This window comes from Aquarana catesbeiana, linkage group LG01 (genome assembly GCF_042186555.1).
Source record: "Aquarana catesbeiana isolate 2022-GZ linkage group LG01, ASM4218655v1, whole genome shotgun sequence".
In the NCBI taxonomy this organism is placed as follows: domain Eukaryota; kingdom Metazoa; phylum Chordata; class Amphibia; order Anura; family Ranidae; genus Aquarana; species Aquarana catesbeiana.
In genome coordinates, this window is record NC_133324.1 from 674019065 (window position 1) to 674037180 (window position 18116).

The window sequence follows — 18116 nt, forward strand, 5'->3', positions numbered from 1 at the left end:
AACCACAAAGCATAAGGCCGCTGGAAGGTTAGCAAACCCCTGGGCCTGCTGTTCAAGTAATACTTTGATGACCTGCTTAACATGGTCTCTTAAGTATTGACAGACTCCAATCGCTGCTACTGCAGGTTGGGCCACTGATCCTGCTAAGGAGAAAACATCCTTCAATAGGGATTCCATCCTTTTATCTACAGGATCCCTGAGCATCTGAGCATTGTCTACAGGACAAGTCAGGCTATTATTTACGGAGGAAATGGCGGCATCAATAGCCGGTATTCCCCACATTTTAATAAACTTTTCTTCCATCGGATAAAGTGTTAAAAACTTTCTCGGCGGAAAAAAAAAAAAACGTTTGTCTGGGTGATCCCACTCAGAATAAATAAGCTTTTCAAGTAAAGTATGAACAGGAAAAGCATGTGCTGCTTGGAAAGGTTTCAGTGACCCCAAAGCAGAAGAGGATTCTTTAGCAGTTTCAGGTATGGGCAACTTAAATGTGGAGCGGACCAATCCAGTGAGGATCTGCACTAAGACTTTCTCCTCTTGGGAAGTCGCAGAGGGTCCCTCTCCACCTGAATCCTCCGAAGAGGAATCATCCATCCCATCCCGATCCTCTGAAAGGGATTCATCTCCTTTATCCCAGAGCTCCTCTGTCTGAGGGTCTTGGGGAACGGCTATCTTGAGAGATGGTGGCCATTAGGCCGCAGAGCCCGGGTGGTATAACCACTTTCTAGACCCCTGTGGCCCCTCTCTAGCCTGGGGGGGAACATTCAAACATGAGAAATCCCCCTTTCCACCTTACCTGTTTGCAGCCTGCTTGAGACGCTGGGACATAAACAGCGATTACAACACCTGAGACAGAGTCAGCATGTGCAGGTTTGTGCTCTTGGCAGCCCCCGGTGGTCACAATAGGCATAGCATGCATTTACCTTAAAGGAGAAAAGCCACTAGAACTCAAAAATTCTGTGGAATCTCCTCTTACCTTATCCAGCCGCAGGGTGCTGTTTACACAGACCCAATCTTCAAGTCTCACGGTGGGCTCCGTTTGAAAAAACCGTCAGAGACTGGGGCCCCCATTAGTAGGGGGATCCAACAGTTCTGGGACCGTAAAGCACCTCGCCAGAAATTAGGAAGTTTAAAGCCATTTTCTGATCTGCGGGGTCCAGCTCTCTAAAAAGAAAAGCATTACGGGTAAAACCTCGTTTCTTCGGACACGAGGCCCGGGTACCATTCAATTCGGCCATGAAAAGACACTTTGAATGGATCCGGTTCGCCTGGCTTGCCCCAGTATAGGATCTTAGGATATTCCCTTTGGAGCTCAGCACAGGACATCTTTACACGTCCATCACCTAAGACACTGGCGTAAAAACTGAGGTATCCCTGCAAGGGGGAGGGATTATATAGGGGGTTGAACTTCCTGATAGGGTGTGCCAGTGTCCAATCACCAGTGATACCTATATAACCCATCAGTAATTACTGTGGCTCTGTGTCCCGTGATGTTCGAGAAAGAAAAGCGCTTTTCATTAGCTAGAGATTAAAGTAGCTAAATAGAATTTAGTATTTTTATTTTTACAAGTTGGATCAGCTTTGGTCCAAAGGAAAAAAAAAATCAATCACCTTCATTGTAACTCATCATCAGGTCTTGTTAAAGCCAGCCACAGACATTTCAAATCTCAGCTGGTTCAGCAGGGACATTTTGTCATGTTACAACCAAAACGTAAATGTGTTTTATTGGCATTTTATGTGATAGACCAACACAAAGTGGCACATAATTGTGAAGTGGAAGGGAAATTATAAATGGATTTCAATTTTTTTTTTTACAAATAAATACGTGAAAAGCGTGGCGTGCATTTATATTCAGCCCACTTTCCTCTGATACCCCTAACCAAAATCTAGTGGAACCAATTGCCTTTAGAAGTCACCCAATTCGTAAATAAAGTCCACCTGTGCTTAATTTAATCTCAGTATAAATACAGCTGTTCTGTGAAGCCCTCAGAGGTTTGTTAGAGAACCTTAGTGAACAAACAGCATCATGAAGGCCAAGGAACACACCAGACGGTCAAGGATAAAGTTGTGGAGAAGTTTAAAGCAGAGTTAGGTAATAAAAAATTATCCCAAGCTTTGAACATTTTACGGAGCACTGTTCAATCCATCATCCAAAAATGGAGTATGGCAAACTGCAAACCTACCAAGACATTGCCGTCCACCTAAACTGACAGGCTGGGCAAAGGAGAGCATTAATCAGAGAAGCAGCCAAGAGGCCCATGGTAACTCTGGAGGAGCTGCAGAGATCCACAGCTCAGATGGGAAAATCTGTCAACAGGACAACTATTAGTTATGCACTCCACAAATCTGGTCTTTATGAAAGAGTGGCAAGAAGAAAGCCATTGTTGAAAGAAAGCTATAAGAAGTCCCAGTTGCAGTTTGCGGGAAGCCATGTGGGGGACAAAGCAAACATGTGGAAGAAGGTACTCTGGTCAGGTGAGACCAAAATTTAACTTTGGGGCCCAAAATAAAAGGCTATGTGTGGCAGAAAACTAACACTGCACATCACCCTGAACACACCATCCCCGCCGTCAAATGTGTATGCGGGAATGCTTTTCTTCAGCAGGGACAGGGAAACTGGTCAGAGTTGATGGGGAGATGGATGGAGCCAAATACAGGGCAATCTTAGAAGAAAACCTGTTAGTCTGCAAAAGACTTGAGATTGGGGAGGAGGTTCACCTTCCAGCAGGACAACAACCCTAAACATACAGCCAGAGCTACAATGGAATGGTTTAGATTAAAGCATATTCATGTGTTGGAATAACTCAGTCAAAGTCCAGACCTAATTCCAATTGAGAATCTGTGGCAAAACTTTTTGCTGTTCACAGATGCTCTCCATCCAATCTGTCAGAGCTTGAGTGATTTTGCAAAGAATGGGCAAACATGTCACTCTCTAGATGTGCAAAGCTGGTAGACACATCCCCAAAAAAGACTTGCAGCTGCAGCAAAAGGTGGTTCTACAAAGTATTAACTCAGGGGGGCTGAATACAAATGCAAGCCACACTTTTCACATTTGTAAAAAAAATTGAAAACCATTTATCATTTTCCTTCCACTTTACAATTATGTGCCACTTTGTGTTGGTCTATCACACAAAATCCCAATAAAATACATTTAAGATTTTAGTTGTAACATGACAAACTGTGGAAAATTTCAAGGGGTATGAATACTTTTCAAGTCACTGCATATGGTGCAATGTTAAAACACAAAGGAGAACATTTGAGCTCTTGCTTATTTCAAACAATTATATTGTTTTAGTCTCTAAAGTGCCATTTAGAGTTTTGGTTAATGTGTATGGTGACTTCAATGGTAGAAGTCAGTAAAAAGTGCTCTGTCAATGACCACAGAATGTCTTGAGACTTCTATGGTGAACAGGATTAACAAAGTGCTATATGAAAATTGATAACCAGGTGACAAACTGTAATGAAATGTTCTGAGAGATTACGATAATGCAGAGATAGCAATTATATTGTACTGCTAAATTCCCTTACTGTAAATTTTCTCTTTAAACCAGCTGGAGGACGCAGGCCAGCAGACTTTAAACCATATCTGTTAGACATGGGTACATCTTTACGTTCAGTGTTGCTCTCAGAAGTATTAGTGCTTGCACCTTCTGCTTCAACGGTGATCAGATAGCGTTCACTTTCCAGATCATCGCCAATATTTACCTATAAAAGAAGAAAACTCATAATAAAATGTATGAAGATAAAGTCTACTTAAAGTGTAATAATTGGTTTAGACGATACATTTCCCTTGATGAAGTCCCAATGATTTATCACAAACGCCATTCCATTGATGAAGGTGAACATATGGTATATAGAAGCACAAAGCAAATACACAATTACATATTTGTGTTCAGCAGTAATATTACAGTTTTAATCACTACATGTAACCAGTATTAGAAATCAATAATGAAAAGCCTGAAGTGCATTCATGCAAGGTCCCGAGATGAATGCTCATTCTAAACTAATAAAACGAATCACTGCCAGCTATCTGAAAATGTTATTTATTCATAAAGCTAACACAGAATGGAAAAAACTACTCCCCTATATAGTTATGAAACCTAAAAACAACACCCACTACCATCATATAAAAACAAGGTAGCTCTGCTCCTGAAGATCCCCAGATGTGAACAAAAGCCAACATTTAATAAATGTGGGTGGGTGTTGATTGAACATTTTATAGATAGGAAGGAATATTGTTCTTCTTCTATATTTGTGGTTTATGTGTAAATATCTAACACAGTCTATTTAAACCAGGTTGCCTTCTGGGTTCTTTTCAGGGGTGCCTTGGCAAAATGCATAAAAATTGCCCAAAAATTGTGTACAAGCCAGTGGGTGATTTAAGCCTGCTTCCTGTTACACAAAGCTACAGGTTTTCATTGTGTAACTCCGTATTACAAGCCTAGGCACTATGCAGGCCAGCCGTCAGTGTCCTACCACCTGCTGACATCATTGGGCACCTCAACAGCATCCTTGTCTGACCTCCCTCGCCTCCTCTTTGTCAGCACTGGAATTAAGTTAGCTGCATGGGGGAGAGAAACGGAAGAAGAAGAAATGCTGGAATACTAGTCAGTACAAGTGTGCAAATGTGTATTTGCTTTGAATGAATAAATCAGCTCTAATATTGGGTGTTCTATGTGTATGGATGCTGCTGCTATATGTAAAACTATTTGTTTCATTTTTTACATTTTAGAATAGGGTGGCTTAGAGATCGTTGATCATTTTAAAAGGGTGCCTTTACTGGAAAAGGGTTGAGAAACACTGATCTAACCCTTACAGAAAGCTGATGATATGCTTGTTCACTTTTCTTTACAAGGTTTACTTCATTAGTTTCCAAGATAATGTACAAATCATATAAATGTATCATGCATAAAAAAAAGCAAAACTGTTTTAATAAAGATTTTAAATGAACTTACTTGGAGTTATTTGTTTTTTAAACCCACCTTGCCAGTTTTTATAAATACGTTGTCCAGGCGTTGGCCCTTATCGTTGCACAAAGAAGCCTACATATAAAGACCAAAACAGAAATAATTAGCATAGCAGACAGAATAAGGAAACAGAATAAGGTCTCCTGTTTATCTGCAGTCTAACCAACAAGCTGCAGTGGTTATCATACAGAAGTGCACCAGGTATTTTCCACACCAGATTTGCCCAAAAGGAGGTGCTACAGGTATAACTACAACTTCAGGATCCTGTAAAACTTAAAAGGGAGCTGCGTGCCACTATTATCATTGGCAAATGAGAATTTAAGATTTTTGCTTGAATTCTACTTTTCCCCGAAACTTTATTTTCAATTACAGAACATGCTTCCTATGCCTCTAATGCAATAAAAGCACCTTTTTTGAATTCCAGTCTGCCTTAATGTTCACCAAACCACAGATGTGCAGCTAAATCTACAGTCTTGGCATGCCCTGCTTCCTGGATAAATAAACTCCCATGCACATGACTGGAAGGTACAGCATGCGGGGCTGGCCAATGACACCAAACACAGAAGTAGACCAGGCACATATGTCAGTGATGGTGACAGAGCTCACAGATGTTTCATTGTTGGAGGGGAAATTAATAAAGTGGACTCACTTCCCCTTAAGGCTCGGTTCACACAGGGACCTAGTCGCCTGACAAGTCGCCTCCCGTTCTGTGCTATGGAACCGTTCTAAGGGGAGCGACGCAAGTCGCTCCGACTTAGAAAAAGGTTCCTGTACGACTTCGGGGGCGACTTGCATAGACTTCTATACAGAAGTCGTTTTGCAAGTCGCCCGGGCAGTCGTGTGCAGGTCGCCTCGGTGAGGCGACCTGCAAGTCGTGCCGCCTCTGGTGTGAACCGAGGCTTAGGATGTGTGATAAGTAAATTAAAAAACAGTAACATTTTCTAGTGAAATAACAGTCTTAAGTTAAAGTGATATGTCTTGTTTTTTTTTTGTTGTTTAAAAATAACAATCATGTCATACTTACCTGCTCTGTGCAGAGGTGTTGCACAGAGCAGCCCAGATCCTCTTTTTCTGGGGTCCCTTGCTCCTGGCCCCTTCCTCCTGCCCCCACAGCAAACAGCTTGCTATGGGGGCACCCGAGACGGGCCGCTGCTCCGTGTGTCCATTCAGACACAGGGTCGTGGCTCAGCCCTGCCCCCCTTTCTCCTCAATGGCTCACTGACTTTGATTGCCAATAGTGGGAACCAATGGCGCCCGCTGCTGTGCCTCAGACAGAAGGGAGCATCCCAGACAGCTGAGGCTCACGTGCAACATCGCTGGATCGAGATGGGGCTCAGGTAAGTATTAGGGGCGCTGCTGCACACAGGTTTTTTTAGCTTGATGAAAAGAATGCATTAAGATAAAAAAACTTTCTGCCTTTAGAACCACTTTAATCTTCATGTATACTTTAAAAAGCTGACGCTCTAGTCACATAAACTAGGAGTTGCAAAGGATTTCTGAGGAGTCACAGTCATCCTGATAATTCCCATTGCATGTAATTTGTGGACTAAGATCTGAGAAAACATTTTCCAAGTTCTAAGATGCCAGCATCATCTAAGGAGAGAACCATAAGATGTAACCACAATGTAAGGGGAACTAAGAGCTCAGAGGTGAAAACGTAGTGATAAACACATTTGTTTACTATAAAACTTTGCGATAGAGCATAATTCTATGCAGCAATCGCCCTGAAAACAATTTTGTTAGATATGCTGGCTTAACCTCCCAATTTCAAAAGAAGAGGGACGTAATTTGAAATAAAATATGCAAAAATTCTTGCATATACTTAAGCAGGGAGATTTAGAACTAGATTGCAGTTTCACTTTAAAGCCCAAATCCAGCCAAAACAAATGTCTTGGTTTTGGTTGTAGTGAGGCAGGGTTGTGTTTGTACACTTGTAGGGAGATCTTCATTTCCTGCCCTGATGACCACAAAGTGAGGAGATCTTCTCAACAGGGATACAGTTGACAATTATAACCAAGACAGAGGTTCTTATCATTCCCCACTTCATTTTTAGAAATTCTATATTTCTGTCTTCACACCTGTTGGGGAAATATTACTCCCTTCTTGCCCTAATGACCAAAGTCAGCGGAGGAATCCTGCTGAGCAGGCAGATCCGCTGGCAGACTCTGCCAATGTGAACGGGGCATAAAACAAGTTTCCATTGGCAAGAATAAAACAGAAAAGGTTTGGGCTCCTTGGATTTTGTTTGGCTAAGTTTTACTGTTAATAAATTGAATCACCTGATTTCCCCCTGTTAAAATCTTCAAAATACCATCTTGCCAGACTTTAGCCTTTTTTGTCTTCTGATGAGTATATAAAACCTAAGGAAAGAAAAGGGCCAAATATTATTTCAAACATTATGTTTAGTATGCTTTCACGATCAGAGATATTTTATGTGTTTGTGAACAAAGTGATTTTTGTTAGGAGGCATTAACTGTTTTTTTTTTCATTGGTTGGCTAAAGGTGTCTGTGCACAGTGCATTAAGGTAGAACTAAAGGCAAAACTTTTTTCATTACGTAAGGGAGGTTTTTTAAGCTGTAATTTTTTTTTTTTTGCCATCTGTGCCCCATAGGGGCGATTTCCCTTCACTTCATGTCCCATTTCCAAGAACAGGAAGAAAGGAAGGAGAGGAAATCCCTTCAATAGGTAGGAAACCTTGGGGTGTCACCAAAACTAGTGTCCCCATTAGATGATTTCCTCTCCATTACTGCTCTGGTATTAACCCAAAATCTGGGATTTTCTTTTACTCTCAATGATAATGGTAAACACAAATAGAGGGTGAATCTCCTTAACGGGGCACAAATTAGTGGTGCACCGAAATTTGGGCCGCCAAAAATTATTGGCCGAAAACTGTGTTTTTGGCATCGGCCGAAAGAAAAAAAAATGCAGATAACGGAGCGCCGAAAAGGGGACGGGGTCTGCCACGGGTGCTGCCCATTGCGGGGGTGTCATCCTGGCACGCCCCAGTCCTCCTCCTCTTCTCCTTGTCATCCATGTGTCACGGAGCTGAATTGTCCGGGCGGCAGCAGTAACAATATCCTGCATCCTGTGATAGACGGCACACTGATCCAATGGCAGGACATTGAATCAGTGTGACATGATCACAGGAGGCGGGACATTGTTACTGTGGCCGAGAAATTCAAATACAGCTCTGTGACACACAGAGATCACCGCTCTGATCTGGGTACAGGCAGGCTGCATCCACAGGCACTGGCGAGGCTGCATTGATCTCTTGTATCGTGTCTGCAGTCTCTGACCATCTCTTGTATCATGTCAGCTAGAGGTGCACCGAAGGAAAATTTTGCTAATACTATTAGCAGTGTGTTAAAGTTTAGGTAAGAGATAACAGACATGATACAAGAGATGATTAGTGACTGAGGACAAGATACAAGAGATGGTTAGAGACTGTGGACATGATACAAGAGATGGTTAGAGACTGTGGACATGATACAAGAGATGGTTAGAGACTGTGGACATGATACGAGAGATTTTAGAGACTGAGGACATGATACAAGAGATGGTTAGAGACTGCAGACTGCGTTTTTCTTGACCTTTCTTGCAAAAGGTGCCAAAAATGGCTAACAAATTCATATTAATTTAAAATGATGATATTAATTAAAAAGTTGAATACAATACAATCATATATAAAAAGATATATCCTTTTTTTTTAAAACTGTCATTTTCGGTTTTTGGCAAAGTGCATCCTGCATTTTTGGTTTCAGCACTCGGGCTTTCACACTGGAGTGACAGGAGAGGCCCTTTACAGGCGCTATTTTTAGCGATATAGAGCCTCTAAAGCGCCTTAGTGTAAAAGTAGCCTTATGCCGCGTACACACGGTCGGAATTTCCGACAACAAATGTTCAATGTGAGCTTGTTGTCGGAAATTCCGACTGTGTGTAGGCTCCATCGGACATTTTCCGTCGGAATTTCCGACAAACAAAATTTGAGATCTGGCGCTTTGTAGATGCAGATCTAAAGCAGCCTATATATTATGCAATTTCACAGGTGGAAGGAAAGAATTGCTCGATTCCTCCATCAACACAGTTACTGTTGAATCCTTCCCGCAGCGCTATTGTGTTCTACCGGTGGCGATCATTGTGGCAGAACACAATGATCACTGCTGGCAGCTATAGCCAAGAGGCTGGTTGTACTGAAGCTGATCAATATATTGACTTCAGTACAACAAACCCGCCCAAAGATAGGTCGAGTCTCGGACAGTCCCTGTTGAACCGGCAGAGATTTGATTCATCTATGGCTGGCTTAAGCTGGCTGACAATTTGGGCTTAAATTGCCAAGTAAAAAAAATAAACTTACTGTGAATTCTTGGGCAGCCATGTCACCACCTATGGAACCATTTATTTATTATACAGGTCATCTAAACTGAAGAACAGAAAATAATGAGTAAATATGACAATACCATACAATAGTGATGCAACAAAGATATTTCACTTTTGAAAACTTGGCAAAAAAATAAATTAAATTTTAAAAATAAAAATATAAAATTGGACTAATCTGATATTCAAAACATAGCAAAGTGAATCAACAATGCAGACAACATATTATAAATCTGTAGTATGCTTACAGTATGAAAGAAAAGGATTACCTTATAGATTATTGAATTAAGCATAACAATATAGAATTTCAGAAACATTCAATGCCAGTAATGATGATGATGATGATGATGATTAATGATAATGACTGAGTGCCCAACCAGTGATCCGCAGAACCCTCTGATGTTTTACACTATGCTCTTCCTTCTTGTCATTATTTCCCTCCGAGTGATATTACCGGGCTTCCAATATCAAGCTGCGCTAACTCAAGAGCTACTGGATTTAAAGGGGTCATTTGACCATACTAGCAATAGTTGGTCATATACATTCGGTGAGTGCAAACCCATGTGGGGCACTAGATGTACAAGTGGAATCAAGCACCAAGTTTACATTTTAAAGAGCATCTGCACATTGGGGATTATTTTTATGGGACTTTGATATGAATTTGTTTACACTGTTTAACTAGATGTGAAACATTTTATGGCATGAGTATTTATTTATCACACTGAGTGTTATATGTGTCAAACGTGGTTGATTATTAATTATTGGTTAAAGTGTTTGTTACCATTAACATTTCATATTCCTGATAAGTGCTTGCTGTGCCACGTACTTGCATGAAAAAGTATCTTTGTGCAAAATCCCTGGTGTTCTCTCAGTCCCTCTGCTTTCCTATTAAAAACTGAACACACTAGGCAGAAGAGCACAGCATGGTCAGGTCTCTAGCTGTGCTGAGAACTCGGCCTGCTCTCCTCCAATGATCAGACTTGTCCTGACACACCCCCCTACACAGCCTTTCACTGGGAAGCTCAATGTCCTGCTGCTTCTTCCCTCAACTCTTATGCAGCTGAAAACAGAGGGAATGTGATCACTTATAAAAATGGGGAAAAAAAGGTATTTATCATTTTTTTTTAATCTGTCCACAAATGTTTTACATTTCATTTCTATTTCAAATTGCGTGGGTAATTTTACAAGGCGATCGCTGACAACCACTTTAAGTTATGTTAGAAATATTGCCCTTTATAACTGCAGCTGTCAATTTTATGAATAAAAATTTTACACAATTTATTACTACTTTATATCCTAGGCGCTGAACCATTTTTTATTCTTTCAAAAAGGGGTTCCTTGTTGCTGTTCACAATGTCAGTTAAAATGAAGAAAACATTTAAAAGGAAAATTTTTCCCCTTTCCAGGGTTCAATTCCCTCCTCTTTCTAGTTAAGATGAGAAGGAGGAGTCCCAAACAATTATCAGTGCAGGAGTGCTTATTTAAAGTAGGCAAATAAAGGAGCTTTGAAGAAGGAAGTTTGAGGAATTTAGTAAAAAATGTTGGTCCCGCACTTTCCCGAAATTTGGGTCATAAACAGTGGGTGTCTTGATCAGAAGAATAGTAGATCAGGGCAAGATCACATCTTGAATGGCGACATTTCCCCACATTTAAGAAGTCCTCGAAAAGAATAGGTCCTGCGATTATAATAGTTCAGACTGATGGGGAGTACAGAGAACCTTGTAAGATATAAGATTATGAAACTGTAAAAAACATGAGAACAGGGAACAGTCCGTTAAGAAGGGTAACAGAAAAAGACCTGTTTCACGCAGAAAAATAAACAAGCAAGACGAAACTATCAGGTAACAGGATGAGAGGTTTTTGCTTTCTTGGAGGTTGGTGACCATAATGGGCATATGGGTGTAGATTCTGTGAGAAGTTATTTATGAGTGGATGAGCTTTTATAGATAAGGCCCAGATCCAGTAGTAGTTTTCTCATCCCCTTGGAGTGATTTTTTCTGTTATATTAAAAAAAGTCTGAAGGGATATGCCTGTTATTGAATATTAAGAAAGGTGAGGGGTGAGAGAAGAGGCTTCAGAGCTTGTCTTTTCTGAACTGTTTATTCAAGAGAAGGAAACGTTGACTTTGGAGGCACATCCATAGCATTGAAGGACAAAATAAACTTATTTTTGTTAAAAATTCACATTATTTACATAACATGTTAAAAGCAAAACATAGTGTTTGGTCTATACGACACTCACACCACCTAACACAACCATTACCACAGTGAAACAGATCGATCAATAATGATTCAAATTAACTGATATCAATAGAAGGAGCAGCTGGTTGGTGGTAGAGACGTAGTGAAGAAAACGCTACATGTTACGTGCCCTTATGAGCTTTTTCAGGAGCTTGCAGTCTAATATATACATGAAAACAATAAAAAAAAATAAAAAACAAAGACAGCCAATTAATGTATCAGAATGAAAATATAACAATTATTTGATAATAATGTAAACAATTACTAACATGTCAAAGAGTCTGCTCCTCACCCCCCCCCCCCCCCCCAGAAAGCATGTGATCATAGGTGAACAAGACCCAATTGCAGGGGCGTACTGTATATAACTGTACAAGTATGATCTATTAAGGCAGGTAACAGCTAGCATATAACAGGGAAAGGATAAATACTTATGGTGCATAATATACAAAACAGTATACGCAGGCAAACCTGGCGAGATCATCCACCAATCAACGGTTTCTCATGCCTTAAACAATATAGAGCTATAAAAGGAAGTGCGCAAATATATATATGTCTATACATTTAAAAGATCAAAGCACAATAGACATACCCTATCTATAAGAAACAAAGGTGCTTACCAAAAGATCCTTATAAATTGTGTGGGACGGGGGTAGTCGTCATATCCTCAAAAGCCAAACTAGGGAACTTTGAACCAGGCACTAGTGCCATACACATGTAAAGGGAAAGCCCAATATGGCTATCCCTATGTAAAGTCTACTTTAAGTGTAAGAGGCCAGTAGAGCGCCAACAGTTTTAAGGCTAAAAAAAAACAAAAAACAAAAGGAGGAATGTCATCAATAACCTAGTGAACACTATCAAGTAGGGTTGTCCCGATACCACTTTTTTTAGGACCGAGTACAAGTACCGATACTTTTTTTCAAGTACTCGCCGATACCGATTACCGATACTTTTTTTTTAATGTCACGTGACAGTGTTTTTTTTTTTTTTTTTTTTTTTTTAGGGGGGGGGGTGAACGGTGTGTGTGTGTGTTTTTTTTTTTTTTCCATTTACATTTATTATTTTTTACAATTAAATTTTTTTTTTATTCTTTATTGCACTATGTGTGTGTGTTTTTTTTTTTTAATCAGCCCTGTTGGGGGGCTTTGGTGAGATATCAGGGGTCTTAACAGACCTCTGATATCTCCCCCTTGAGACAGAGAAAGAGACAGAGGATAGAGATTCCCCAGTCCCTTTCTCTGCAGCCTCAGCTGCACTGAGAATGAATGGAGAGAAGACAGCGGCTCCTCTCCATTCATAAACTGACACATCGTAATCACAGGTGATTACAATGTTTCAGTTATGTGAATAGACAGAGTCAGCTGACTCTGTCCATTCACACAGCGGAGAGACAGCAGAACGGAGGGGACAGAGGAAGAGAGAGGGGGACAGCGGAAAGCCGGGAACGGATGGGGACAGCGGAGGGGGACAGAGCAAAGAAGGAGGACAGCGGAGGGGGTCAGAGGAACGGAGGGGGACAGAGCAACGGAGCAGGACAGCGGAGGGGGACAGAGCAAAGAAGGAGGACAGCGGAGGGGGTCAGAGGAACGGAGGGGGACAGAGCAACGGAGCAGGACAGCGGAGGGGGACAGAGCAAAGAAGGAGGACAGCGGAGGGGGACAGAGGAACGGAGGGGGACTAAGGGGGATGAGGTGACAGTCAGCGGTGGTCGTGTGTGGGGGAGTTACAAGCACCGATCACCGCTGTATGTCACTAAAGCAGCTGAAAGCCGCGGGGGGGAAGCTTGTAACTCCCCCACGCGCCGATCACCGCTGACAGTCAAGGTATCGGGGGAAGCATCGGGAGCATTTGCCCGAGTACAAGTACTTGGGCAAATCGGTATCGGTGCCGATACCGATACTAGTATCGGTATCGGGACAACCCTACTATCAAGATAGAGTGACAAGACCTTGTTTAGAAAAAGAAACAAGCCTTGTATCCAAAAACATAGACAAAGCACAAGCAGTGCATAACCTACCCAGAGGTGGTATATGTAACGAAGACTCACCGTCCGTACCTCTCCAGACAGAGTGAATCTGTCTCTGTCCAAGAGGTGCTGTGGCCGCCTGTATATATGCCCCGACCCGAAGTGCGTCATTCCCAAAACCGGATGTGATGTCACCCGGAAGTGCGCCAATCCGAAACGATGTCGCCCGGACCGACCGCACGCTAGTGCACATGTGCCAGACTCCCTGCTGATACAGGGAGGGCGGGACACTGAAACAAAAGCAGAGAGGGACCAATACGAACAGAACGAGTCCCTCAGGCGCCGCAGTCAGGCAGCAACAAGTGTTACCGTACTTACGGCGCTGGGCGGCCATACAACTGGGAGATGACATCCACCACACTAACCACAGCCAGCCAGGCAGGCCACCAAAACAGGGTTGAGCAGACAGATCGACATGCTAAAAATAGAAAATATAGAAAAAACGTACTCATAATCGTCCATCAAGATTTGACCTAACGCTTCTTTCCCTATAATGAGCCTCCGTTCCCCCCCACCCCAGGGCCCCCCCCCCTTTTCCCACCCCCCTTTTCCCACCCCCCTCTACTCCCACTTTCAATTTCTCTTTCCTTCTTCTTATTCAAGCCCTTGGGCTTAAGTCTACAGAAATTGGATATTTAAGGTAGCAAAAAAAAAAAAGTTACTCCATACAAAGGTATGTTATGTTTTTTGAGGTTAATCAATTTAATCTGATTTTATTTCTGGTTCTTTCTTTTTTTTTTTATTAATGCAATGTTACGTATTACAATAACATCTCTCTAGGCATCCTTTAAATGTTCAAGAGTGTTCTGTGTTTGCAGTTTACCGCTAGGCTAGTAAACACGAGATGAAGACTCTCTTTAGTATGTCGCCTGGCCTCGGCCTTGAGCTGCCCGAGACCTGGCTTAATTCTTTGAATGTCAGTTCTACCTGCCGGATACCGGCAGTCTTATACCTGTTAATTTATGATGTATCCATCACTGTTTTGTACTATTCTGTTGATATATATTTTCAATAAAACTCTTTGTACAAGAAAATATAGAAAAAACGAATATTATTGATAAATATACATAAATGATTAATTGAGACAGCAAACAACCCAGTGTTAAATGTGGACAGCCCAAACAATAATTGTTTAGGTCATTATGTAACACATATTTGAGAACTTTCCGCCATGATACAGGGCAGCAATGGAGATAACCATATGAGAACATCATTGTACAACATCATACCATATTATATTGTCATATAATATAACTCAACAGGGACCAGCAAGTGTGAAGGAACATGCAGCAATAAGACTCTAAGATGTCCAGAATCAAACAGGTTCTAAATTCTAGTTATAAGTTGAAATATATATAACACCCAAACGTCAATTTTTAAAGGAAGGGCTTATATGACTGGGTTTCGTTTATCCCTGGAACATATGTGGCAGCTAAACGCTCAATCCACAATGTCTCCTTTTGAAGAATAAGTTTGTCCCATTCGCCTCCTCTTGGACATTTGAGAATGACGGCCACAGCAATATACGAGATAAACGAGACACAGGATGTGTCAAATTTATGGTACAAATCCAGATGTCGACTCACTAGAGTCAGCATTTTTCGGTTTGAATAAAAGACGTGATAGTTTATCCTTTGTCTGAAATGCCTGGCCGACTTGCCCACATAAAAAGCTCTGCATTTGCAGCGCATCAAGTAGACTATGCCCTGTGTGTCACAATTGACATGGAATTTTGGGGCAAACATTTCCCCATTGGGGGGTCTATGGACTTTGGAGTCGGCAGAGTAGTGACTACAGACAAGTCTTTTATGAAGCGACGTGGCTCTCTTGAAAGTTATCTCAGGGCGTAGCCTAACATGTTTCCTCAAAATAGGGTCATGTAGCAAATGCCAATGATTGGTCATAATATGTCTTAATTCGAGGTGTTGAGAAGAAAATCTCGTGACATATTTAACTGTAGACTGACTATCGGATACTCTAGCTCTATACAACAATTTGTTGTGAGACTGACGCACTGCTTTGTTGTATGCCCGACAGAGTAGAGTCTTACTGTACCCACTTTCCAGGAGACGTACACATAAAGACTTAGCTTGTCTTTGAAAATCTGTTAAGTGCGTAATCCAATATATTGTGCATATGGAATGCTTCGAATTAGGGCCGGTGGATGAGCACTTGATGCGTGTAAAAGATTGTTTCCTGACGTTTCTTTTCATAACAAGTCAATTGCCACTTGTACAGTTATATACGCCCCTGCAATTGGGTCTTGTTCACCAATGATCACATGCCTTCTGGGTTGGGTGCCCCCCGAAGGGGGGGGGGAGCAGACGCTTTGACATGTTAGTAATTGTTTACATTATTATCAAATAATTGTTATATTTTCATTCTGATGCATTAATTGTCTCTCTTTGTTTTTTAATTATTGTTTTCATGTATATACTAGACTGCAAGAAATGCATAAGGGTGTGTAACAGAGTTTTCTTCAATACGTCTCTACTACCAACCAGCTGCTCCTTCTATTGATATCACTTAGGTGGTGTGAGCGTCATATGGATCAAACACCATGTTTTACTTTTAACATGTTATGTCAATAATGTGAATTTTTAACAAAAATAAGTTTATTTTCTACTTCAATGCTATGGATGTGCCTATAAAGTCCATGTTTCCTTCTCTTGAATACATTTTGCAATATATTTAGGACATTGGCACACTTATGCTTATCTGTATCCACAATGCCATCTTGTGGTGATACATTTAAATTAAAATTTTCTGAACTGTTAAAGCGGAGTTCCACTCATTTTTTAGTTTATTAAAAGTTGGCAGCTACAAAAAGCATAGCTGCTGACTTTTAATAAACCGACACTTACCTGCCCCATGGTCCAGCGATGTGGCCGCCCGGAGGCTAGCTCCTCTCCCCCTCCTCTCCTTGGTGCCCTCATGGTAACTGTGGGCACCCAGCTGTGACAGCTGCACGGCCGGGCGCGCACTGCGCATGCGCGATCCGCGCTGCGCTCTCCTATTGGCCAGCAGATCTTCTGGGACCTGAGTTGTGTCCCAGAAGATTGCTGGCAGGGAGGGGCAGCCTAGGGCGAGAGGAGGAGTCGCCTAGGCGGCCAAAGATAGGAAGTGGGACAGGAAGTCCCACAGAAAAAAAGGGTACACACTCCCCCCCCAAAAAAATGACATGCCAAATGTGGGATGTCAGGGGGCGAGGAGTGCTTAAAGCAGAAGTCCCACTTTTGGGTGGAACTCCGCTTTAACATCCGACAACAGACTCTTGGAAAACAAGTTACCGGTAACTCTAACTTGAATTTTCCCTAAACGTCTTTCAGGACAGCACTTGAGAGGATAATAGAGACTTACCCCCCTAGGGAGGGACCACAGCCTGCAGAATCTTTCTGCCAAAAGCCTGATCCCCTGCTGACAGGAGATCCAGTCTGTAATAACGGACAAACGTTACGTAGCTTGACCACGTAGCCGCCTTAAAAATCTGAACTGGGGTGGCACCAGCTCTTTCTGCCCATGTAGTGGCCTGGGCTCTCGTTGAATGAGCCCTAATTCCCAGCGGGGAAGATAAACCCATTTGAGAATAGGCTACAGAAATAGCTGTCTTAAGCCATCTAGCCAATGATCCTTTCGATGCTTGTTGGCCTTTTTTGTTTCCAGAAAAAAAGAACAAATAATGAATCTGAAGCTCTAAACCCTCCTGTTACTTCCAAATAATGTAATAAGATATGTCTTACGTCCAAATTGTGAAACTGCTCTTCCTTTTCACCCGAAGGGTTAGCACAAAAGGTTGGTAGAGTAATCTCCTGAGACCTGTTACTAAAGCTTGCCACTTTTGGCAAAAACCCTGGATCTACTTTAAGGACAACTCTATCAGGAAAAACTGACAAAAAAGGCTCTTTTACTGATAGGGCGTGCAGTTCACTAATCCTTCTTGCTGAAGTAATTGCGACCAGAAAAATAGTTTTCAAAGTTAAATTTTTTAGGGATATAGCCTGTAAAGGCTCAAATGGTTCTTTTGCCAGGGCTTGCAGAACCACCGAGAGATCCCAATTTGGGAAATGTCTCACCGGGACCGGTCTAGACCTGGAAAGTGCTTTGAAAAATCTCATGATCAGAGTTTCTGAAGATAAGGATCTCTCCAGATAAACTCCCAAAGCGGCCACCTGCACTTTAAGAGTGCTGACCGCAAGATTCTTGTCTGCACCTTTTTGCAAAAATTCCAGCACTGAAACTAGGTCTTTAACCTCCCTATGTTCTGAAGGACAGAATGAAATATAGACTTTCCATACTTTGGCATAAATATCCCTGGTTACCTTTTTCCTACTGGAAAGTAACGTAGTCGTTAAATGTTCTGAAAAACCTTTGCTGCTCATTAATTGCTCCTCAGATACCAGGCAGTGAGCTTTAACCTGCCTACCTCTGGATGATGCACTGGCCCCTGAATCAACAGATCCTGACTGAACGGTAGATGCCAACACGGTTTGATTGCCAACTAAAGAATCATG

The 18116-nt window shown here is 41.8% G+C and overlaps 1 protein-coding gene across 1 annotated transcript in view; it reads right to left on the reverse strand.

Annotated features, from left to right (window-relative positions):
• ZGRF1 (zinc finger GRF-type containing 1) overlaps window positions 1-18116 on the reverse strand; it is a 263034-nt gene that overhangs the window by 238164 nt on the left and 6754 nt on the right. Inside the window, exons 2-5 of the mRNA XM_073602703.1 lie at window positions 9323-9388; window positions 7247-7327; window positions 4983-5042; window positions 3529-3705 (exon numbers count right to left, since the gene is read on the reverse strand). Coding sequence (XP_073458804.1) covers window positions 3529-3705; window positions 4983-5042; window positions 7247-7327; window positions 9323-9343 — 339 coding nt within the window. The 5' untranslated portion in view covers window positions 9344-9388. The remainder of the gene's footprint in view (window positions 1-3528; window positions 3706-4982; window positions 5043-7246; window positions 7328-9322; window positions 9389-18116) is intronic.